The sequence below is a fragment of the Oncorhynchus mykiss genome, chromosome 6, assembly GCF_057628025.1.
Source record: "Oncorhynchus mykiss isolate SJ-2025 chromosome 6, ASM5762802v1, whole genome shotgun sequence".
NCBI lineage: Eukaryota > Metazoa > Chordata > Actinopteri > Salmoniformes > Salmonidae > Oncorhynchus > Oncorhynchus mykiss.
In genome coordinates this window covers 82695782-82716499 of record NC_143027.1, presented here as the reverse complement: position 1 = coordinate 82716499, position 20718 = coordinate 82695782, and the positions used below count along the sequence as shown (strand labels likewise).

Sequence of the window (20718 nt, the reverse complement as noted above, 5' to 3'; positions counted from 1 at the left end):
AAAGGATTATCTGGAGTAGAGGAGGGGAGAGGAGAGTAGCCCTCCCCCAGCCTCGGCCCTGATCAGACCAGACACACAGAAATCCTATTCACATCACAGCCAGTTACACCGGGAGCCACTCCTACTCACCATAATATCCCCATAATCCTGTTACAGACAGCCTCAACCAAGGCCCTTTCACTCATTGAGCCCGCGTCTCGGTCCATATGGTAATGCTCCCAGAATAAACCTTCCATGGAGGAGCGAAGGTGGTGGCTGAGGCAAGGGTTTTGGTGTACTCTTTTATTTTGGTTGATATTATTCATTTGACAGGGAAGTACACGTGAATTCTTTGGATGAGGGAAGAGAACTTTTGTTATACTTCATTTTTGTATTCTACGTATAATGATGCAGTAGTTTTGTTATATTTCAGTGGTGTGTGTGTGTGTGTGTGTGTGTGTGTGTGTGTGTGTGTGTGTGTGTGTGTGTGTGTGTGTGTGTGTGTGTGTGTGTGTGTGTGAGAGTGAGTGTTTTTGTTTCTGCACTTTAGAGAGCACACTTGCTGTGACCATCTATTCGGCCAGAGGAAATTGGAAGTAGGATGGAGATCTTTTAACCACATTCCTCATAGCAGATCAACTAAGCCTTGACTATAGAATTCAATAGGTCTGACACTCTGTCATGACTGTCAATGGAGGCAGCAGACTGTAAAGTGTTTAATACGTCTCCCACAGAGCCCACAGCTCAGACCCTCCAGTTGTCTGTGTCTGAGAGCCTACTCAATGAGGCGACGAGGGCAGGATGGAAGAAGTACTTAGGTAGGCAACAGAATGACATCAGAGGGGTGCATCACAAAGCAGGATCCTATAAGTAAGCCAGCTGACTTCGATAAACGTTGATATGTACTTGGGGATTTTCTATTTTATTAGGAAGGAAGCAAATTAATTTGGGTGGGAGATACATCCAGTAAATCATACCATTATAGTTTCTAGTCTTTTTCTGTGAACTGGGATTATAGGACGTTTTTTTATTGTTGAATATTTAGGGAAGATAACTGGTTCTTTGATCCTGCCTTGTGACGTCACTTTCTGCCTCTATCACCAAACTGAGTTTGACTTGATAAATAGATAAATAGTCAGGGTTGTTTTTCCCTCGGGTTTTGTGCAAGCAGTGATTCAGAGTTTAAAAGCCAGTGTTGGTTTAACCTGTTATTGTACATGTTATGGGAAGGAGTTGGTGTCGAAACAATTGTGTCAAGAACATTTTGACATCATTCACAATAGGGGGAGAGAAACTGTTGCAATATTTTTAATGAAAAGTGTCAGGGAGGAAGATTTTGTAGCCTATAAACTGAGAGAACGTGAGAAAGCATTTGCCACTGTCTGCAAGATTAGAGATTAGTAGCGAGCAGGCAAGGCCAGTAAAAGAGGCCTTTCCATTCATATCTATATGGCTTCTATTCTCATTATACGTTCACACTAAGCTCAGATGAAAGTATTGCTGGAGCACTCTGAAGAGGACTTGTTGGAGTGGAGAGAGACTTACTCTTGGACTGGCAAAGCTGGTCTCTGTGAGTTTCTCTCTCTCTCTCTCTCTCTCTCTCTCTCTCTCTCTCTCTCTCTCTCTCTCTCTCTCTGTCTCACATGCTCTCCTCCTCTCTCCTCCACCCCCTCCCCTCTCCTAATCCTGTCTGCCATTCATTCACTGGCTGCCTCTTGACAAAGCCCAGAGGTACAGAGTTCCGGACATCCTTGGGCATTCTGTCATGAACAACCGGAGAGGATGGATAATTCCTCTGACACTCCTGCAGCAGTAGCACACATAACCCCAGACGCAACAGATTACCTCCCAGAATAGAAACACCACAAATGATTCCCAACGTCACATCGCCTTGGAAAAAGGACTTCCTATTTTTAGAAGGGGGGTCTGTCAAGACGGGGCTAGGGTGAAGTTGGGGGCAGGGGTTTAGGATGAGATGGAGTTGTGTCTCGTCCCCACTCTCTCTTTCAATTCAATTTCAATTTAAGGGCTTTATTGGCATGGTAAACATATGTTTACATTGTCAAAGCAAGTGAAATAGATAATAAACAAAAGTTACATAAACAATATCAAATGTACAGTAAACATTACACTCATAAAAGTTACAAAATAATAAAGACATTTCAAATGTCATATTATGTGCAAATAGTTAAAGTACAAAAGGGAAAATTAATAAACATAAATATGGGTTTGTTCTTCACTGGTTGACCTTTTCTTGTGGCAACAGGTCACAAATATTGCTGCTGTGATGGCACACTGGTATTTCACCCAAATTATATGGGAGTTTGTCAAAATTGGGCTTGTTTTCAAATTCTTTGTGGGTTTCTGTAATTTGAGGGAAATGTGTGTCTCTAATATGGTCATACATTGGGCAGGAGGTTAGGAAGTGCAATTCAGTTTCCACCTCATTTTGTGGGCAGTGTGCACATAGCCTGTCTTCCCTTGAGAGTCAGGTCTGCCTATGGCGGCCTTTCTCAATAGCAAGGCTATGCTCACTGAGTCTGTACATAGTCAAAGTGTGAGATCTCCCCAAGGAGATGTGGGTGTGGAGTCAGGCGCAGGAGAAACCAGTTCCAAAGAAAAGGGCGTTTTATTTAACTAGCTCAAAAAACAACAGGACACCGGACTACAGTAATAGCCACGAAAACCCGACTCAGACACAGTTCAGGGAAAAAACACCTGTAAAACATGAGCTAATAAAACGAAACCCAAATTCACTGACAGTTCAAACGAAAACAATTCCGCATGGCACACTGTGGTATTTCACCCAGTAGATATGGGAGTTTATCAAAATGGGGCTTGTTTTCAAATTCTTTGTGTATCTGTGTAATCTGAGGGAAATATGTGTCTCTAATATGGTCATACATTGGGCAGGAGGCTAGGAAGTGCAAGTTTCCACCTGTGGGCAGTGTGCACATAACCTGTTTTCCCTTGAGAGTCAGGTCTGCCTATGGCGGCCTTTCTCAATAGCAAGGCTATGTTCACTCAGTCTCTACATAGTCAAAGCTTTCTTTAAGTTTGGGTCAGTCACAGTGTATTCTGCCACTGTGTACTCTCTGTTTAGGGCCAAATAGCATTCTAGTTTGCTCTGTTTTTTTGTTAGTTCTTTCCAATGTGTCAAGTAATTATCTGTTTATTTCTCATGATTTGGTTGGGTCTAATTGTGTTGCTGATCTGGGGCTCTGTGGGGTATGTTTGTGTTTGTGAACAGAGCCCCAGGACCAGCTTGCTTAGGGGACTCTTCTCCATGTTCATCTCTCTGTAGGTGATGGATTTGTTGTGGAAGTTTTGGGAATCGCTTCCTTTTTAGGTGGTTTTAGAATTTAACGTCTCTTTTCTGGATTTTTATAATTAGCAGGTATCAGCCTAATTCTGCTCTGCATACATTATTTGGTGTTTTACGTTGTACACTGAGGATATTTTAGAAATTTGGTGTTTGTCCCATTTTGTGAATTCTTGATTGGTGATTGGACCCCAGACCTCACAACCATAAAGGGCAATGGGTTTTATATCTGATTCAAGTATTTTTTGCCAGATCCTTATTGGTATGTCGAATTCTATGTTCCTTTTGATGGCATAGAAGGCCCTTCTTGCCTTCTCTCTCTCCGACTACCTCTGTCTGTCTGTTTGTCTCTCTCTCTCTCTCTGCCTGGCCCCTGGGTTCACTTCCTTTGTCTAGGGATGGAGCCCCTGTAATCCCCCAAGCGGACGACTTGAGGGGCCACTCCACAGTCACTCCACAGAGTACACACAGAGGGTTAAATCCAATGGATCCCTCCTCTCGTGAATAAGCAGTACCAAACATGAGAGACATTGACACATTAGAAATGAAAATGGTTTAAATGTTGTTTTTTAAATGTTTTTTTAATATTTGTCATTTTGCACACACACAGGAGTGTGTTCTGTTGATTGTGTGCGACCCACTCTATTCAGGTCATTTTTATTCTGTTAGACTAACATTGTGTGACAGAGTGCTGGCACAAGGACAGACAGACCCATTGATCGATCGACAGGCAGACAGGCAGACTAACAGACAGAGAGAGCTGAGACCCAGACAGGCAGACTAACAGACAGAGAGAGCTGAGACCCAGACAGACAGACTAACAGACAGAGAGAGCTGAGACCAAGACAGACAGACTAACAGACAGAGAGAGCTGAGACCCAGACAGACAGACTAACAGACAGAGAGAGCTGAGACCCAGACAGACAGACTAACAGACAGAGAGAGCTGAGACCCAGACAGACAGACTAACAGACAGAGAGAGCTGAGACCCAGACAGACAGACTAACAGATAGAGAGAGCTGAGACCCAGACAGACAGACTAACAGACAGAGAGAGCTGAGACCCAGACTAACAGACAGAGAGAGCTGAGACCCAGACAGACAGACTAACAGACAGAGAGAGCTGAGACCCAGACAGACAGACTAACAGACAGAGAGAGCTGAGACCCAGACAGACAGACTAACAGACAGAGAGAGCTGAGACCCAGACAGACAGACTAACAGACAGAGAGAGCTGAGACCCAGACAGACAGACTAACAGACAGAGAGAGCTGAGACCCAGACAGACAGACTAACAGACAGAGAGAGCTGAGACCCAGACAGACAGACTAACAGACAGAGAGAGCTCAGACCCAGACAGACAGACTAACAGACAGAGAGAGCTGAGACCCAGACAGACAGACTAACAGACAGAGAGAGCTGAGACCCAGACAGACAGACTAACAGACAGAGAGAGCTGAGACCCAGACAGACAGACTAACAGATAGAGAGAGCTGAGACCCAGACAGACAGACTAACAGACAGAGAGAGCTGAGACCCAGACAGACAGACCCAGTCATTCATGGCTAGACAGACAGACAGACAGACAGACAGACAGACAGACAGACAGACAGACAGACAGACAGACAGACAGACAGACAGACAGACAGACTAACAGACAGAGAGAGCTGAGACCCAGACAGGCAGACTAACAGACAGAGAGAGCTGAGAACCCAGACAGACAGACTAACAGATAGAGAGAGCTGAGACCCAGACAGACAGACTAACAGACAGAGAGAGCTGAGACCCAGACAGGCAGACTAACAGACAGAGAGAGCTGAGACCCAGACAGACAGACTAACAGACAGAGAGAGCTGAGACCCAGACAGACAGACTAACAGACAGAGAGAGCTGAGACCCAGACAGACAGACCCAGTCATTCATGGCTAGACAGACAGACAGACAGACAGACAGACAGACAGACAGACAGACAGACAGACAGACAGACAGACATGGCTAGACAGGGCTGTTTGAAGTAAGCCAACGGTTCAGGGACTGTTTTATCTGTGGGGTCTCTGTCATTTGATGGTGGCAGACGTTTCAAGGGTCTTTTTTAAAGCACTGATAACAGGATTGGCTAGTGATCAGAGAGGAGCAGCCACAACAACAAGATAACAAGAAGATAAAATATCATTCACTTTATTGTCTGTTGTTTTACCCTAAATCTTTATATTTTGGTAGAATGTAAGCGAGCTAAGGTTGCACAATTCCAGTCACTTTTCCAAAATTCCTAACTATTCTAGAAATTCTGGTTGGAAGACTCTTGGAATAAGGATGAGAGTAAGCGGAAATACTCCAGTGAATTTGTGGAAAGTTCCCAGAATTTTGTAATGCTAAAGCAACATTCATTTCCCATTGAAAGTGTGTTTCTGTACAAGCTTCTATCTTGTAAGCTAAGGGTTAAAAATAGTTACATTTGCTAAGAGACAGAAAAACATTTTATAGTCATTCATCATCTATTTAAATAAAGTTGATATCGCAAACATGAATACACAAATATAATAAACAATTTGCGTATTCAACTAAATAAACCAACAGTACTCAAGGCTCCAAGAAATCGAGTTAGCACCTTCTTCAAGTCAAAAGTGTAAAAATACTTTCAAACTTTTCAATCTTTGATAACGAAAAATTCCTCTGTTTGGATTCTGTATCAGGGTAACATTTATACATTGATGTTCATTCATGGACAAGCTCATTGCCATGTCTTCAGGCCGCAGAGTAATCTATAAAGAATGTACATCAGCCAGCATTATCAGTCAGCTCTCTAAAGTAGTAGGGAGAGTCTCTTAGAAGAGGGTTTAAAACGGAACCCTGAAGACAAGAGAGAGAGGGAGAGGGCATGCCATGGGAGTGGTGTCAAATGGCCGTTTGTCCAGCTGGCTAGTGTGTGTGTGTGTGTGTGTGTGTGTGTGTGTGTGTGTGTGTGTGTGTGCGTGTGTGTGTGTGTGTGTGTGTGTGTGTGTGTGTGTGTGTGTGTGTGTGTGTGTGTGTGTGTGTGTGTGTGTGTGTGTGTGTGTGTGTGTGTGTGTGTGTGTGAAAATACATGTGTGCCTTTGTGTCCATCTATGAATGTGTGTGTGAGACTGTTTTTGTGTGTGTGTCCATTCATTTGTGTATGTGTGTGTGTGTTTAGAATCATTCCTTATCTTTGAAGAAGTGCCAGGATGGGATGGCTCACTTGCCGAGATGACTCCACTTCTCTGGTTCAAAGACAGGAGACAGGAGAGTGGCTGCCTGTCTATTTACAGAGGAGCCGGGACTCCAGTGCATCTACAACCAGTGGATATCCTAAGAGTCTTGTACTACAGGACGGCTGGCGTGAGGGGAGGGCTCTACTGCAGGGCATCCAGTGCTAGAGGAGATCAGTGTATTGCTGTATATTTTAGGGCAGGGGGATAAAGTCTGTATGCTAGCACAATCAAGGTTAGAATGGGTCCAAGACTGGAGTGGGTCCAGGGCTGTAGCCCCAGCTCAGAGTGACGGTCCTCAGGTATTTCCTCCTAAGACAGCCAGGGTTGGAGTGGGTCCAGGGCTGTAGCCCCAGCTCAGAGTGACGGTCCTCAGGTATTTCCTCCTAAGACAGCCAGGGTTGGAGTGGGTCCAGAGGAGTGTTGGAGCTGCAAGTCAGAGCGGTGTATTTCAGAACAGACAGGGAAAAACCATCCAGGGCTTTATTACATCTACAACACAGGAGGCTGGATGAAGGGAGGTGTTGTCCTTCTTTGACCACTGTGTGTTCCAGGCAAGCTATCCAGGGCTACAGTGGATCTACAGCACCTATTTCCTGTACATCCAGGACTGGCGGAGAGGAGAACTGGATCTGCCTACACTATAATTGATTGGATTTACATAACGCTTTTCAGTGTGCAAAGCGCTTTACATGCCGCTGTAGGCTACACCAGGCAGCTCTCCTTCTTTCCCGAGACGCCAGCGGTCAGAGTGCTGTATGTCAGTACATCCAGAAGAAGAGTGGATCCAGTGCTATATCTGATCTAAAACCAAGGAAGAGCATGGAGGTGTGGATGAGACCGCTGTGTTCCTAGACCGCTGTGTTCCTAGACAGCTGTGTTCCTAGACCTCTGTGCTCCTAGACCGCTGTGTTCCTAGACCGCTGTGCTCCTAGACCGCTGTGTTCCTAGACCTCTGTGCTCCTAGACCTCTGTGCTCCTAGACCGCTGTGTTCCTAGACCGCTGTGTTCCTAGACCTCTGTGCTCCTAGACCGCTGTGTTCCTAGACCTCTGTGCTCCTAGACCGCTGTGTTCCTAGACCTCTGTGCTCCTAGACCTCTGTGCTCCTAGACCGCTGTGTTCCTAGACCGCTAGGGTTCCACTGTTCCACTGTATTAGAATCCTCTTGACTTTCTGAGAGGAAGGCGGCCATTATGACGGAGTGGACACTCCTCAAACGTCTCCTGGACGCCGTCCACCAGCACTCCACCATGATTGGACGCCTCTGGCTCACCGTCATGGTGATCTTTCGCCTCCTCATCATTGCCGTGGCGACTGAGGACGTGTACGCCGATGAGCAGGAGATGTTTGTGTGCAACACCCTGCAGCCGGGCTGCGCCACAGTCTGCTATGATGCCTTCGCGCCCATCTCACAGCCGCGCTTCTGGGTCTTCCACATCATCAGCGTCTCGACTCCGTCTCTCTGTTTTATCATATATACGTGGCATAATCTGTCGAAGCTGCCGCAGGGACACAGCGGGCAGGGCCAGGGGGTTAACCCAAGGGACTTGCCTCGAGACGGGGGGAAGGATGGAGGTCGAGAGGCATTCAACCGGAGCTGTGACTCGGATAGCTGCTCCATCCGTTCACACCGGCACTTAGGTCACAGCTTGGCCAATGTCTTGGAGGGAATCACTGCCCAGAGTCAGAGCCTCCTAAAGGGAGCTGCCACCACTACAGCCACCACCGCCACGTCTCTAACCCAGGCCAGGGCTCGCGTCTACAGAAATAGCCACTACGATGCACCGGGGGGTCCTGGAGGTGGAGGAGGAACTGGAGGCGTCCTCTCCAAGTACTATGTGTTCCATGTGTGTTTCCGGGCGCTGCTGGAGGTGGGCTTTGTCATGGCCCAGTGGTTCCTCTTCGGCTTCCGAGTGCCCGTCCACTTTTTGTGCAAGGCCCCACCCTGCACGCAGCCCGTGGACTGCTACGTGTCACGGCCCACAGAGAAAACCATCTTCCTCCTCTTCATGTTCTGCGTGGGGCTCTTCTGCATCCTCCTCAACCTTCTGGAGCTTCATCATCTGGGATGGAAGAAGATCAGACACTCAGTGAGGCTCAGGGAGGGAGGATCATGGGGGAATTATGGGGTAGAGAAAGGGGGGCAGGAAACCTTTGAGACTTTCTCTCCCGACAGCCCCTCGCTGATGTCGTCTCTGGGCCTTAGGGGTGTCACCAGTACGACGTTGCTACCGAACTTGGATCTGGTAGTCGTCCACCGGCCTGACTGGACCTGTGCTGGGAACTGTTCCCCATTTAATAAGGAGCCTGATGCTGGTATAGAGACAGAGCTGCAGCTTCCCAACAACCAGGATCTCCAGAGAGGAGAGACACAGCTTCTGAAGAGCAAAGGGAAGGGCTGGAAATCCAAGCTTCGCAGTACGGAGGTCTGGATATGAAGGAAAGAATTGAAACTGTATAGTTCTCTGGCATTATTCCATGACAACTACTAGGGAATGACTTATGTTACAGTACGCTGTATTTGCAAGTCCATACAGATGTACTGTGGTACTCATCACTGGTAATGTTGTTTCCCAAGAAAATAGAGAAAATACACCAGAGTACCTGAGTGTCTGAGGTGTGGATATGAGCGAACATTTGACCAAGCTTCCCTCAGCACTGTGCTGTTTACAACTGTGGTTCTCAAGCATTTATGACGCACAAAAACCTTTAGGAATAGAGACACATTTTGACTGACTCAACATTTTTGACTAAAGCTAGAATAGAACAAGTCGTTCCAGCCACAACCCAAAAGATTTCAGCCCTCTCCTGCCATTTGGGAATCACTGGTCTATAGACATGATATACTTGGTGAGTCTTAAAACCTGAAATCCACTAAAAGGATGAAAATGTACATTTTCCACCAATGTTGTACTGTACCAAGGTCAGTTCTATGCGTGTCAATTGTCCTATATGTGGAAAATGTTATTTCGTAGCAGGGCTCTGAGCCCTCAATTGTGAGGGCTATTTATTCTATTGTATATTTCAATAGAAGCAATTGAAGGGCTGAAGTCAATTTCATTTCCACTCAAGTCTATAAAGGAAAGGAATTAATTGTCCATCACTTTCAATACTTATGAGGATTTTAAAATGTTTTTCATTCACTGGGTTGGTCGTTGGAATGGAACTGAGCCCAACCTGCTAAGGGGAGTGTATAGAGACTCATCCATACTGGACCTGTGCTGTGTATGGTAGGAACAAATAAATACTGAAAAGACAAACGTGTTAAAAGTTATTCAACTATTTTAAAACAACAACAAAGATGGCTCAGTAATTGCTTTTCATTTATTTACGCAATATACAGTACGTATGAATATAGTCATTTACAACATCAATAAAACACATTTTATATAGATTATGTTCCAGAAAATAAATCAAATCCAAAAAGGAGGTGATGAAGTATGTACAGCCAGTTTCCATCGACTAAGTTTGGGGTGAAGGGACACTGAACAGAGTGGTTTCAGAGCTGCTTAAGTAGAGCAAAGAGAACAGTAACAGTGGACATGGACATATAGTCCAGCTGTAGTGTTGGGGAAGTGTCATCTCAGTCATCACACAGTGGCTTTGTCCCAAATGGGACAGACACACACTGTCAACCATCAGACAGACACCTTTAGAAAGCAGCAGGCCATTACAGAACAGAAGGGTTGGGCTTCAGAACTATCTTCTTCCACAGTGAAGGTTTTTCCATTTCTTATGCTGCCTCCTACAACAATCTGTTTTCTCTCTCACAATCAAATCCATGGCTACAGTCTTTCTTTTTAAATCATGCAAACAGGGCTTTTCCATATTCACTAGCAATATGAAAACAGTGTGTATTACCTTTAGACACCTTTGGACAGTTGTCTAGTTTGTGTAGTTGGTCCAGAACATGGTTCTACATTTCCCCTGTTGTTTAGTTCATGTAGTTGGTCCAGAACATGGTCCTACATTTCCCCTGTTGTCTAGTTTGTGTAGTTGGTCCAGAACATGGTTCTACATTTCCCCTGTTGTCTAGTTTGTGTAGTTGGTCCAGAACATGGTCCTACATTTCCCCTGTTGTCTAGTTTGTGTAGTTGGTCCAGAACATGGTCCTACATTTCCCCTGTTGTCTAGTTTGTGTAGTTGGTCCAGAACATGGTTCTACATTTCCCCTGTTGTCTAGTTCATGTAGTTGGTCCAGAACATGGTTCTACTTAGAGAAAGATGATGCTTAAGAATGTTTAAGTGTATTTTGGTAGAAAAACCCCATCCAGACTTTTGGGTAAAGGGAATGTCCACACACTACAGTGGATTTTTAAATAGTGTTTTTCTAAATGAAAAAGGAAAACAAATGACCATCCATGGTGATGATTCAGTTATGGTATTGTTGTTCAATCATTCTGGAGTTATCCATTCTGTTGAATGGTGAACCTATAACATCCAGAGCTATATATACACAGTACATAATACTTATTATAGGGCTCTGGTAAATTCCATTCTCAGCAGAGAGAGAGAGGCTATTGGCAGTTAAAAACCAACTATCAGGCTAAAGAGACGTGTCAATTAGAAGGTCAGGTCAGAGCAATGCTGCACTTCCTAAATAAGCCCAGGGTTATCGGACTTCAGACATGATACTAGACAGGCATATCTCATTAAAGGCACACTTCATTGCTTCTATTTCTGGTCACCTGTGAGGCCTTAGATAACACCTGTTTGTTTTGAAGGCTTGAGAGTACAAAGACAAAGAAGAGCCTGACTGATGTGAATCAAACAGTGTTAGTTTTGTTTGTGTGTTTGGTTTCGAGTGTGTAAGTACTTTGTGGCACTACCACAGGGGAAAGAAAAGTGACAAAGTATGCCTTTAATGTGTATCATTTTGAGACTTCATCATCTACAATGGTGGTCTGACGTTACATGGCAGACAAACTGTTTCATCACATACAGTACATATCGTGGTCCATATCAATCTATTTATTCACCATCAGACGGTACTGTACTCTCATGGTGAAGGACATAGAAAGTGCAGTGCTTGAGGAGAAACTAGAAAACATACAGTATGTGCATGTCCGGAGGTGCACGTTCAGGTCTAAAGCTTCAGTGCAATACAGACAACATTTTAAAAAGCACTTAAACGGTCCAAGTGGGTCAAGGCATTCACCCCCGTCTGACACAGAACAGTGGTACAGTCCTTAGAGGAGTCTTTACGTCACAGTAAGACCAGACCATGTAAACACAGAGAGAGAGAGGGACATTCAGAGTTGTAAAATCAGTTCCTTACAGTTTAAAAATATGTGTTTGGGATAACACTTAAGAGCACAACAGGCAGACAGGCAGGCAGACGGACAACAGGAACAACTCTGGGCACATGTTAAAGCCTATAATAACCTAGAACTAGGGACTAGAGTTTGTCTTGGTCGGGTAACATGGTCAGGCATGGTCCTACAGATAACAGCAGAGAAAAGGAACAAAAAGACCACTCCTAACTCAACATCAACACTTGAAAACCCTAACCAAACGGAGATGCACAGTAGCAATGTGGATTTTTCCAGGAGACTCCATTTAGTTTTCTCATGGTGGCAGATCATGAGAAAAGCATCATCTTTGATAACCTGGAATGACTTTTCTTCAGTTAGTCCACACCTGTTACACAGCGATTTTCAGGTGATTATTTTAGTTGTCTTGTCTGATGGCATCAACTGTAGCTGCTCCAAATGGAACACAGTTTGGGGGAGGAACCCTGATTTTCACATTCCACAAACCATGAAAAGAACAATGTAGAAAATAAATATTGTAAAAGACAAAGAGAAAAGTAGTACACTTATTGAATGTCTGTGGCGAAAAGCAAGGCGTGGTCATCTGAGGAGGACTTTGATGAAGTGTGTTGTGATCAATTTCATATGACGATTTCATGGAGTTTGTGGTTTGGGTTAGGGGCTGTGTGGGTGCTGGGGTATTGGAGTGTTGTTGTCTGAGACTAGGGATTACATGTAGTTTTGACAATAAATTAGACATAGGTTTGTGCTAGGAGTTGTTGTGCTAGGAGTTGTTGTGCTGAGAGTTGTGCTGAAATCCCAAATAAACCCATATCCCCTCTAACCCCTACACACTCCTATTGATCTTAAAGGATTGGTATTAACAAGATCAGATTAGCTTCACTCTGCCTTCTGATAGACTGCTTAGAATGTCCACTTCCTTCCTTATACCTGTCCAATCTTTTCAGATCTACAAAAGTGTCTAGGGTATAGGGTCGATTTGGGATTGAGTACTGTGTTTCTAAGGCTGAGGATGTAAGGGTAGGGACTGGAGGCTGGGGGTTGATGACAGGAGGCTTGAGGGTGGGGATTGAAGTCTGATGAAATGGACACTGTGTATAATCCCAAATCGACACCAAGACCCTGAGCCCTATGCCCCTGTGGAGATCTGAGTGGATTCAACCGGTGCAATCTATATGGAAATACCTCTCAGATCAAAATAACAACATCCTCTCAGATCTCCACAGGTGCATAGGGTGTAGGGACCAGGGGAGGCTGTGAGGAGGTTGGGCTCTGGAGATTAGTCCCTGATTGGGTGGTGTCCTGTCCGTTCCTGTCTCACTGGGGCAGGGGTACGATAACCTCCACATAGTTGATTGGGAAAAAGCCAGAGTCTCCGTTTATCATGCCTTCGTACCAGTTGTCATCTATCTGGTTGGTGAGGATGATGATGTCACCCTCCTTAAAGCCCAGCTCACCATCGTTCTCTGGCTCAAAGTCATACAGGGACCTGGCACATGGCTGGTCCAGCACCTCCGATTCTGGAGGGAGGGAGGAGAAGGGGTGGGGGGAGAGGGAGGATAAGGGGTGAGGGAGGGAGGAGAAGAGGTGAAGGGGGAGAGGGAATGAGAGGGGGATGGGGTAAGAGGAGAGGGGGTAAAAATAGAGAACTGTCAAACATCAGCATGTATCGTCTTCTGTTCCCTGTTCCCACTTCCTCTGATAAGGATCTGATGTGGGTTGGTGCAGCAAAACAAATCCAACACATTAAGACAAACAGACAGTGGTGTGATAGTGGAACACCCCCCTATCCACATCGATGGAACAGTAGTGGAGAGGGTAGTAAGTTTTAAGTTCCTCGGCATACACATCACAGACGAACTGAATTGGTCCACTCACACAGACAGCATCGTGAAGAAGGCGCAGCAGCGCCTCTTCAACCTCAGGAGGCTGAAGAAATTTGGCTTGTCACCAAAAGCACTCACAAACTTCTACAGATGCACAATCGAGAGCATCCTGGCGGGCTGTATCACCGCCTGGTACGGCAACTGCTCCACCCACAACCGTAAGGCTCTCCAGAGGGTAGTGAGGTCTGCACAACGCATCACCGGGGGCAAACTACCTGCCCTCCAGGACACCTACACCACCTGATGTTACAGGAAGGCCATAAAGATCATCAAGGACAACAACCACCCGAGCCACTGCCTGTTCACCCCGCTATCATCCAGAAGGCGAGGTCAGTACAGGTGCATCAAAGCTGGGACCGAGAGACTGAAAAACAGCTTCTATCTCAAGGCCATCAGACTGTTAAACAGCCACCACTAACATTGAGTGGCTGCTGCCAACACACTGACTCAACTCCAGCCACTTTAATAATGGGAATTGATGGGAAATGATGTAAAATATATCACTAGCCACTTTAAACAATGCTACCTAATATAATGTTTACATACCCTACATTATTCATCTCATATGTATACGTATATACTGTACTCTATATCATCTACTGCATCCTTATGTAATACATGTATCACTAGCCACTTTAACTATGCCACTTTGTTTACATACTCATCTCATATGTATATACTGTACTCGATACCATCTACTGTATCTTGCCTATGCTGCTCTGTACCATCACTCATCCATATATCTTTATGTACATATTCTTTATCCCCTTACACTGTGTATAAGACAGTAGTTTTGGAATTGTTAGTTAGATTACTTGTTGGTTATTACTGCATTGTCGGAACTAGAAGCACAAGCATTTCGCTACACTCGCATTAACATCTGCTAACCATGTGTATGGAGTATGTGCATGACAGTATGGAGGAGTAGAGGACAGTTTCAGTAGACTGGGTTGTTGTTGGACCAAGGTATGAGGGTATGAGGGTGCGCATGTGTGTGTGTGTGTGTGTGTGTGTGTGTGTGTGTGTGTGTGTGTGTGTGTGTGTGTGTGTGTGTGTGTGTGTGTGTGTGTGTTACTCACGGTGGCCGTTGAAAGTGGGACTCTCTGGCCAGGACAGAGGAAAGGTGGTGAAGGGATCAGCTGGGTGGGAGATGGATGGAGAAACATGGAGATGGAAGATGAGACAAGCACCAACAAACACAATGCCTGTAACTTTCCTAAAATTCCCAGGTTTTCCAGCAATCCTCAAAGGATGACCCCCGGTTGTACTGCTTTTTCAATCCTGATTCCAGGAATCTTCCAACACTATGTTTTTGTTGTTGAAATATACGTGACTTTTGCGACCCTACCCTACTCATGACATGATGACTCCTGCCATGGTTGAAACAGCAACCAATATCTGATGAATGAATAATACATTGACTGATGCCTCCCGAGTGGCGCACTGCATCTCAGTGCTAGAGGCGTCACTACAGACCCGGGTTTGATCCTAGGCTGTGTTGCAGCTGGCCATGACCGGGAGACCCATGAGGCGGCGCACAATTGGCCCAGCGTCGTCCGGGTCAGGGGAGGGTTTGGCCGGACGGGATGTAATTGTCCCATCGCGCTCTAGCGGCTCGTGGCGGGCCAGGTGTATGCACGCTGACTTCGGTCGCCAGCTGTACAGTGTTTCCTCCGACACGTTGGTGCGGCTGGCTTCCGGGTTAAGCGAGCAGTGTGTCAAGAAGCAGTGAGGCTTGGCGGGGTCGTGTTTCGGAGGACGCATGGCTCTCGACCTTCACCTCTCCCGAGTCCGTACAGGAGTTGCAGCGATAAGACAAGACTGTAACTACCAATTGGACATCACAAAAATAAACTGACTGCCAAACTTTAATCTGAGGGGATAACAGCTTTTATCTTAATATGTTAAACCTATTACAGATGTGATCTTTTCAGTGTGCTATTTGTAACTGCTCTTAGCGGTGTAGGGTGAAGTTGACCTTAGACGCTGATCCTGAGGCAGTTTTGCATTTCTCCCACTAATGGTTTAACCCGGAGTAATTTTCATGGAGGTTGTTACACCCTCTAACCACATGAGGGCAGAAAACTGCTTTTTTAAAGTCACATTGATGGAGCCAGAGAACTTGCAAGTTATTATTTGGCTAAAAATGATCATGACTTCACAGGAGTTTTGATTTGTCTCAGATTATCTCCAGAGAGGCAGAATAAGTCATTTTTAAGACTATGTATGGGTGCGACACCTGTTTGATGTGATCATTCCAAGTATACCTACTTTTCCCATTTCCATTTACTGTGTGGTTGATCTGGATGTCTGCAAAGAACCACAGACACATATAACATGACTTATGACTTGGGAAAAATAACAATGGGTGAAAGGATAACATGGACAAACTGATGGGGCTGATCAAAACAAATATGAGCAGAATTGATACACACACACACACACACACACACACACACACACACACACACACACACACACACACACACACACACACACACACACACACACACACACACAGACACACACAGACACACACACACACACAGTACAGTACAGTACCTGAGGACTTGAGTGAGGAGCTATATGATCCATTGTGTTGAGTGTTGTCTATGGTCTCAATGCTGCTCATGATGGACTTTGGTTTAAATTCTCTCTTCGGTCGACTGCTGGCTGAGGATATCCTGTGGGAGGCATTATGATGTTATCCACTGTGGCCCAACAACATGTGTACATTACTGGCTGAGGATATCCTGTGAGAGGCATTATGATGTTATCCACTGTGGCCCAACAACATGTGTACATTACTGGCTGAGGATATCCTGTGGGAGGCATTATGATGTTATCCACTGTGGCCCAACAACATGTGTACATTACTGGCTGAGGATACCCTGTGAGAGGCATTATGATGTTATCCACTGTGGCCCAACAACATGTGTACATTACTGGCTGAGGATACCCTGTGAGAGGCATTATGATGTTATCCACTGTGGCCCAACAACATGTGTACATTACTGGCTGAGGATACCCTGTGAGAGGCATTATGATGTTATCCACTGTGGCCCAACAACATGTGTACATTACTGGCTGAGGATACCCTTTGAGAGGCATTATGATGTTATCCACTGTGGCCCAACAACATGTGTACATTACTGGCTGAGGATACCCTGTGAGAGGCATTATGATGTTATCCACTGTGGCCCAACAACATGTGTACATTACTGGCTGAGGATACCCTGTGAGAGGCATTATGATGTTATCCACTGTGGCCCAACAACATGTGTACATTACTGGCTGAGGATACCCTGTGAGAGGCATTATGATGTTATCCACTGTGGCCCAACAACATATGTACATTACTGGCTGCATAGTCTAAAGTGGTTTCCTCCTGTCCTTGTCCTGTTTCCTTCAACTGGTTGGTTTTCCTTCAATTGGTTGGTTTTCCTTCAATTTGGTTTTCAATTTAGTGCAATTAGAATGTGAACTGAGGATGATTTTTTTAATTCAGGCAGTGAATTTCAACTTGAATCAGAATTACTGAATTGAAAACTGAAAAGGTGAAAGCAAAATGGCGGATGCTCACTAGGGAGTTGCTTTCACGTGTCCAGCTCTTTCACATCAGTGCAGAATAAGGGAAGGAGACGAGGAGGCAGGCTGTTTAGGGACTGTGGAGTGTGGTAGCTGTAGTTAGTTAGTTGCCTGTTTTGTAGTTGGGTGTTGAGGTCTTCTAGGATCTCCAAGGACTGACGGTGGTAGTCTAACGCAGCTTCAACCAACGCTGACAGCTGACTCACCTGCTCCACCTACCAAACACACAACACAAGAATATCATCCATCTTATCAAGCACTTTATCTTGTATGAAGAACATGTAGTGAACTATTTCTTGGTAAGATTGACATTGCGATTGTACTGTAAAGTGCTGCACTTTGTGACAACTGTTGTTGTCAATACGGGATATACAACTGATTGACTGATTCAAATCCTGTTGTATTTGTTCATGCTTCGTAACCAAAAGGTGTGGACTAACAGTGAAATGCTTTCTGATGGGAAAGAAAATAGAGAAATAATAGAAAAGTAAAACACGTAATAATAAAAGTAATAATAGATACATAATGAGTAACTATAACTTGTAACTTATATACAAAAGCTACCAGTACTGAGTTGATGATAACTTACTTATATACAAGAGGTACCAGTACTGAGTTGATGTGCAGGGGTATGAGGTAATAACTTGGCTATATACAAGAGGTACCAGTACTGAGTTGATGTGCAGGGGTATGAGGTAATAACTTGGCTATATACAAGAGGTACCAGTACTGAGTTGATGTGCAGGGGTATGAGGTAATAACTTGGCTATATACAAAAGGTACCAGTACTGAGTTGATGTGCAGGGGTATGAGGTAATAACTTGGCTATATACAAAAGGTACCAGTGCTGAGTTGATGTGCAGGGGTATGAGGTAATAACTTGGCTATATACAAGAGGTACCAGTACTGAGTTGATGTGCAGGGGTATGAGGTAATAACTTGGCTATATACAAAAGGTACCAGTGCTGAGTTGATGTGCAGGGGTATGAGGTAATAACTTGGCTATATACAAGAGGTACCAGTACTGAGTTGATGTGCAGGGGTATGAGGTAATAACTTGGCTATATACAAAATATACCAGTACTGAGTTGTTGTGCAGGGGTATGAGGTAATAACTTGGCTATATACAAGAGGTACCAGTACTGAGTTGATGTGCAGGGGTATGAGGTAATAACTTGGCTATATACAAGAGGTACCAGTACTGAGTTGATGTGCAGGGGTATGAGGTAATAACTTGGCTATATACAAGAGGTACCAGTACTGAGTTGATGTGCAGGGGTATGAGGTAATAACTTGGCTATATACAAAATATACCAGTACTGAGTTGTTGTGCAGGGGTATGAGGTAATAACTTGGCTATATACAAGAGGTACCAGTACTGAGTTGATGTGCAGGGATATGAGGTAATAACTTGGCTACGTACAAGAGGTACCAGTACTGAGTTGATGTGCAGGGGTATGAGGTAATAACTTGGCTATATACAAGAGGTACCAGTACTGAGTTGATGTGCAGGGGTATGAGGTAATAACTTGGCTATATACAAAATATACCAGTACTGAGTTGTTGTGCAGGGGTATGAGGTAATAACTTGGCTATATACAAGAGGTACCAGTACTGAGTTGATGTGCAGGGATATGAGGTAATAACTTGGCTACGTACAAGAGGTACCAGTACTGAGTTGATGTGCAGGGGTATGAGGTAATAACTTGGCTATATACAAAATATACCAGTACTGAGTTGTTGTGCAGGGGTATGAGGTAATAACTTGGCTATATACAAGAGGTACCAGTACTGAGTTGATGTGCAGGGGTATGAGGTAATAACTTGGCTATATACAAGAGGTACCAGTACTGAGTTGATGTGCAGGGGTATGAGGTAATAACTTGGCCATATACAAGGGGTACCAGTGCTGAGTTGTTGTGCAGGGGTATGAGGTAATAACTTGGCTATATACAAAATATACCAGTACTGAGTTGATGTGCAGGGGTATGAGGTAATAACTTGGCTATATACAAGAGGTACCAGTACTGAGTTGATGTGCAGGGGTATGAGGTAATAACTTGGCTATATACAAAATATACCAGTACTGAGTTGATGTGCAGGGGTATGAGGTAATAACTTGGCCATATACAAGGGGTACCAGTACTAGGTTGATGTGCAGGGGTATGAGGTAATAACTTGGCTATATACAAAAGGTACCAGTGCTGAGTTGATGTGCAGGGGTATGAGGTAATAACTTGGCTATATACAAAAGGTACCAGTACTGAGTTGATGTGCAGGGGTATGAGGTAATAACTTGGCTATATACAAAAGGTACCAGTGCTGAGTTGATGTGCAGGGGTATGAGGTAATAACTTGGCTATGTACAAAAGGTACCAGTACTAGGTTGATGTGCAGGGGTATGAGGTAATAACTTGGCTATATACAAGAGGTACCAGTACTGAGTTGATGTGCAGGGGTATGAGGTAATAACTTGGCTATATACAAAATATACCAGTACTGAGTTGTTGTGCAGGGGTATGAGGTAATAACTTGGCTATATACAAGAGGTACCAGTACTGAGTTGATGTGCAGGGATATGAGGTAATAACTTGGCTATGTACAAAAGGTACCAGTACTGAGTTGATGTGCAGGGGTATGAGGTAATAACTTGGCTATATACAAGAGGTACCAGTACTGAGTTGATGTGCAGGGGTATGAGGTAATAACTTGGCTATATACAAAATATACCAGTACTGAGTTGTTGTGCAGGGGTATGAGGTAATAACTTGGCTATATACAAGAGGTACCAGTACTGAGTTGATGTGCAGGGATATGAGGTAATAACTTGGCTACGTACAAGAGGTACCAGTACTGAGTTGATGTGCAGGGGTATGAGGTAATAACTTGGCTATATACAAAATATACCAGTACTGAGTTGTTGTGCAGGGGTATGAGGTAATAACTTGGCTATATACAAGAGGTACCAGTACTGAGTTGATGTGCAGGGGTATGAGGTAATAACTTGGCTATATACAAGAGGTACCAGTACTGAGTTGATGTGCAGGGGTATGAGGTAATAACTTGGCCATATACAAGGGGTACCAGTGCTGAGTTGTTGTGCAGGGGTATGAGGTAATAACTTGGCTATATACAAAATATACCAGTACTGAGTTGATGTGCAGGGGTATGAGGTAATAACTTGGCTATATACAAGAGGTACCAGTACTGAGTTGATGTGCAGGGGTATGAGGTAATAACTTGGCTATATACAAGAGGTACCAGTACTGAGTTGATGTGCAGGGGTATGAGGTAATAACTTGGCTATATACAAGAGGTACCAGTACTGAGTTGATGTGCAGGGGTATGAGGTAATAACTTGGCTATATACAAAATATACCAGTACTGAGTTGATGTGCAGGGGTATGAGGTAATAACTTGGCTATATACAAGAGGTACCAGTA

At 44.6% G+C, this 20718-nt stretch overlaps 1 protein-coding gene and 1 pseudogene across 5 annotated transcripts in view; one reads left to right on the top strand and one right to left on the bottom strand.

The window, feature by feature from the left end:
- Window positions 1-6383: 6383 nt before the first annotated feature.
- On the top strand, window positions 6384-9323 carry LOC110506861 (gap junction delta-2 protein pseudogene; annotated as a pseudogene). The gene has a single exon (XR_016496904.1). The product of XR_016496904.1 is annotated as a gap junction delta-2 protein pseudogene (transcript).
- Window positions 9324-9834: 511 nt separating this feature from the next.
- Window positions 9835-20718, bottom strand: part of sh3gl3a (SH3-domain GRB2-like 3a) — a 51872-nt gene continuing 40988 nt past the window's right edge. Inside the window, exons 7-11 of one of the 4 annotated variants that reach the window (XM_090239124.1) lie at window positions 17387-17490; window positions 16250-16371; window positions 15959-15997; window positions 14767-14826; window positions 9835-13321 (exon numbers count right to left, since the gene is read on the bottom strand). In XM_090239124.1, coding sequence (XP_090095250.1) covers window positions 13119-13321; window positions 14767-14826; window positions 15959-15997; window positions 16250-16371; window positions 17387-17490 — 528 coding nt within the window. In that variant the 3' untranslated portion in view covers window positions 9835-13118. Of the gene's footprint in view, window positions 13322-14766; window positions 14827-15958; window positions 15998-16249; window positions 16372-17270; window positions 17491-20718 lie in introns of all 4 variants that reach the window. The other 3 variants (XR_016496902.1, XM_090239125.1, XR_016496903.1) reach the window with 3 other exon arrangements.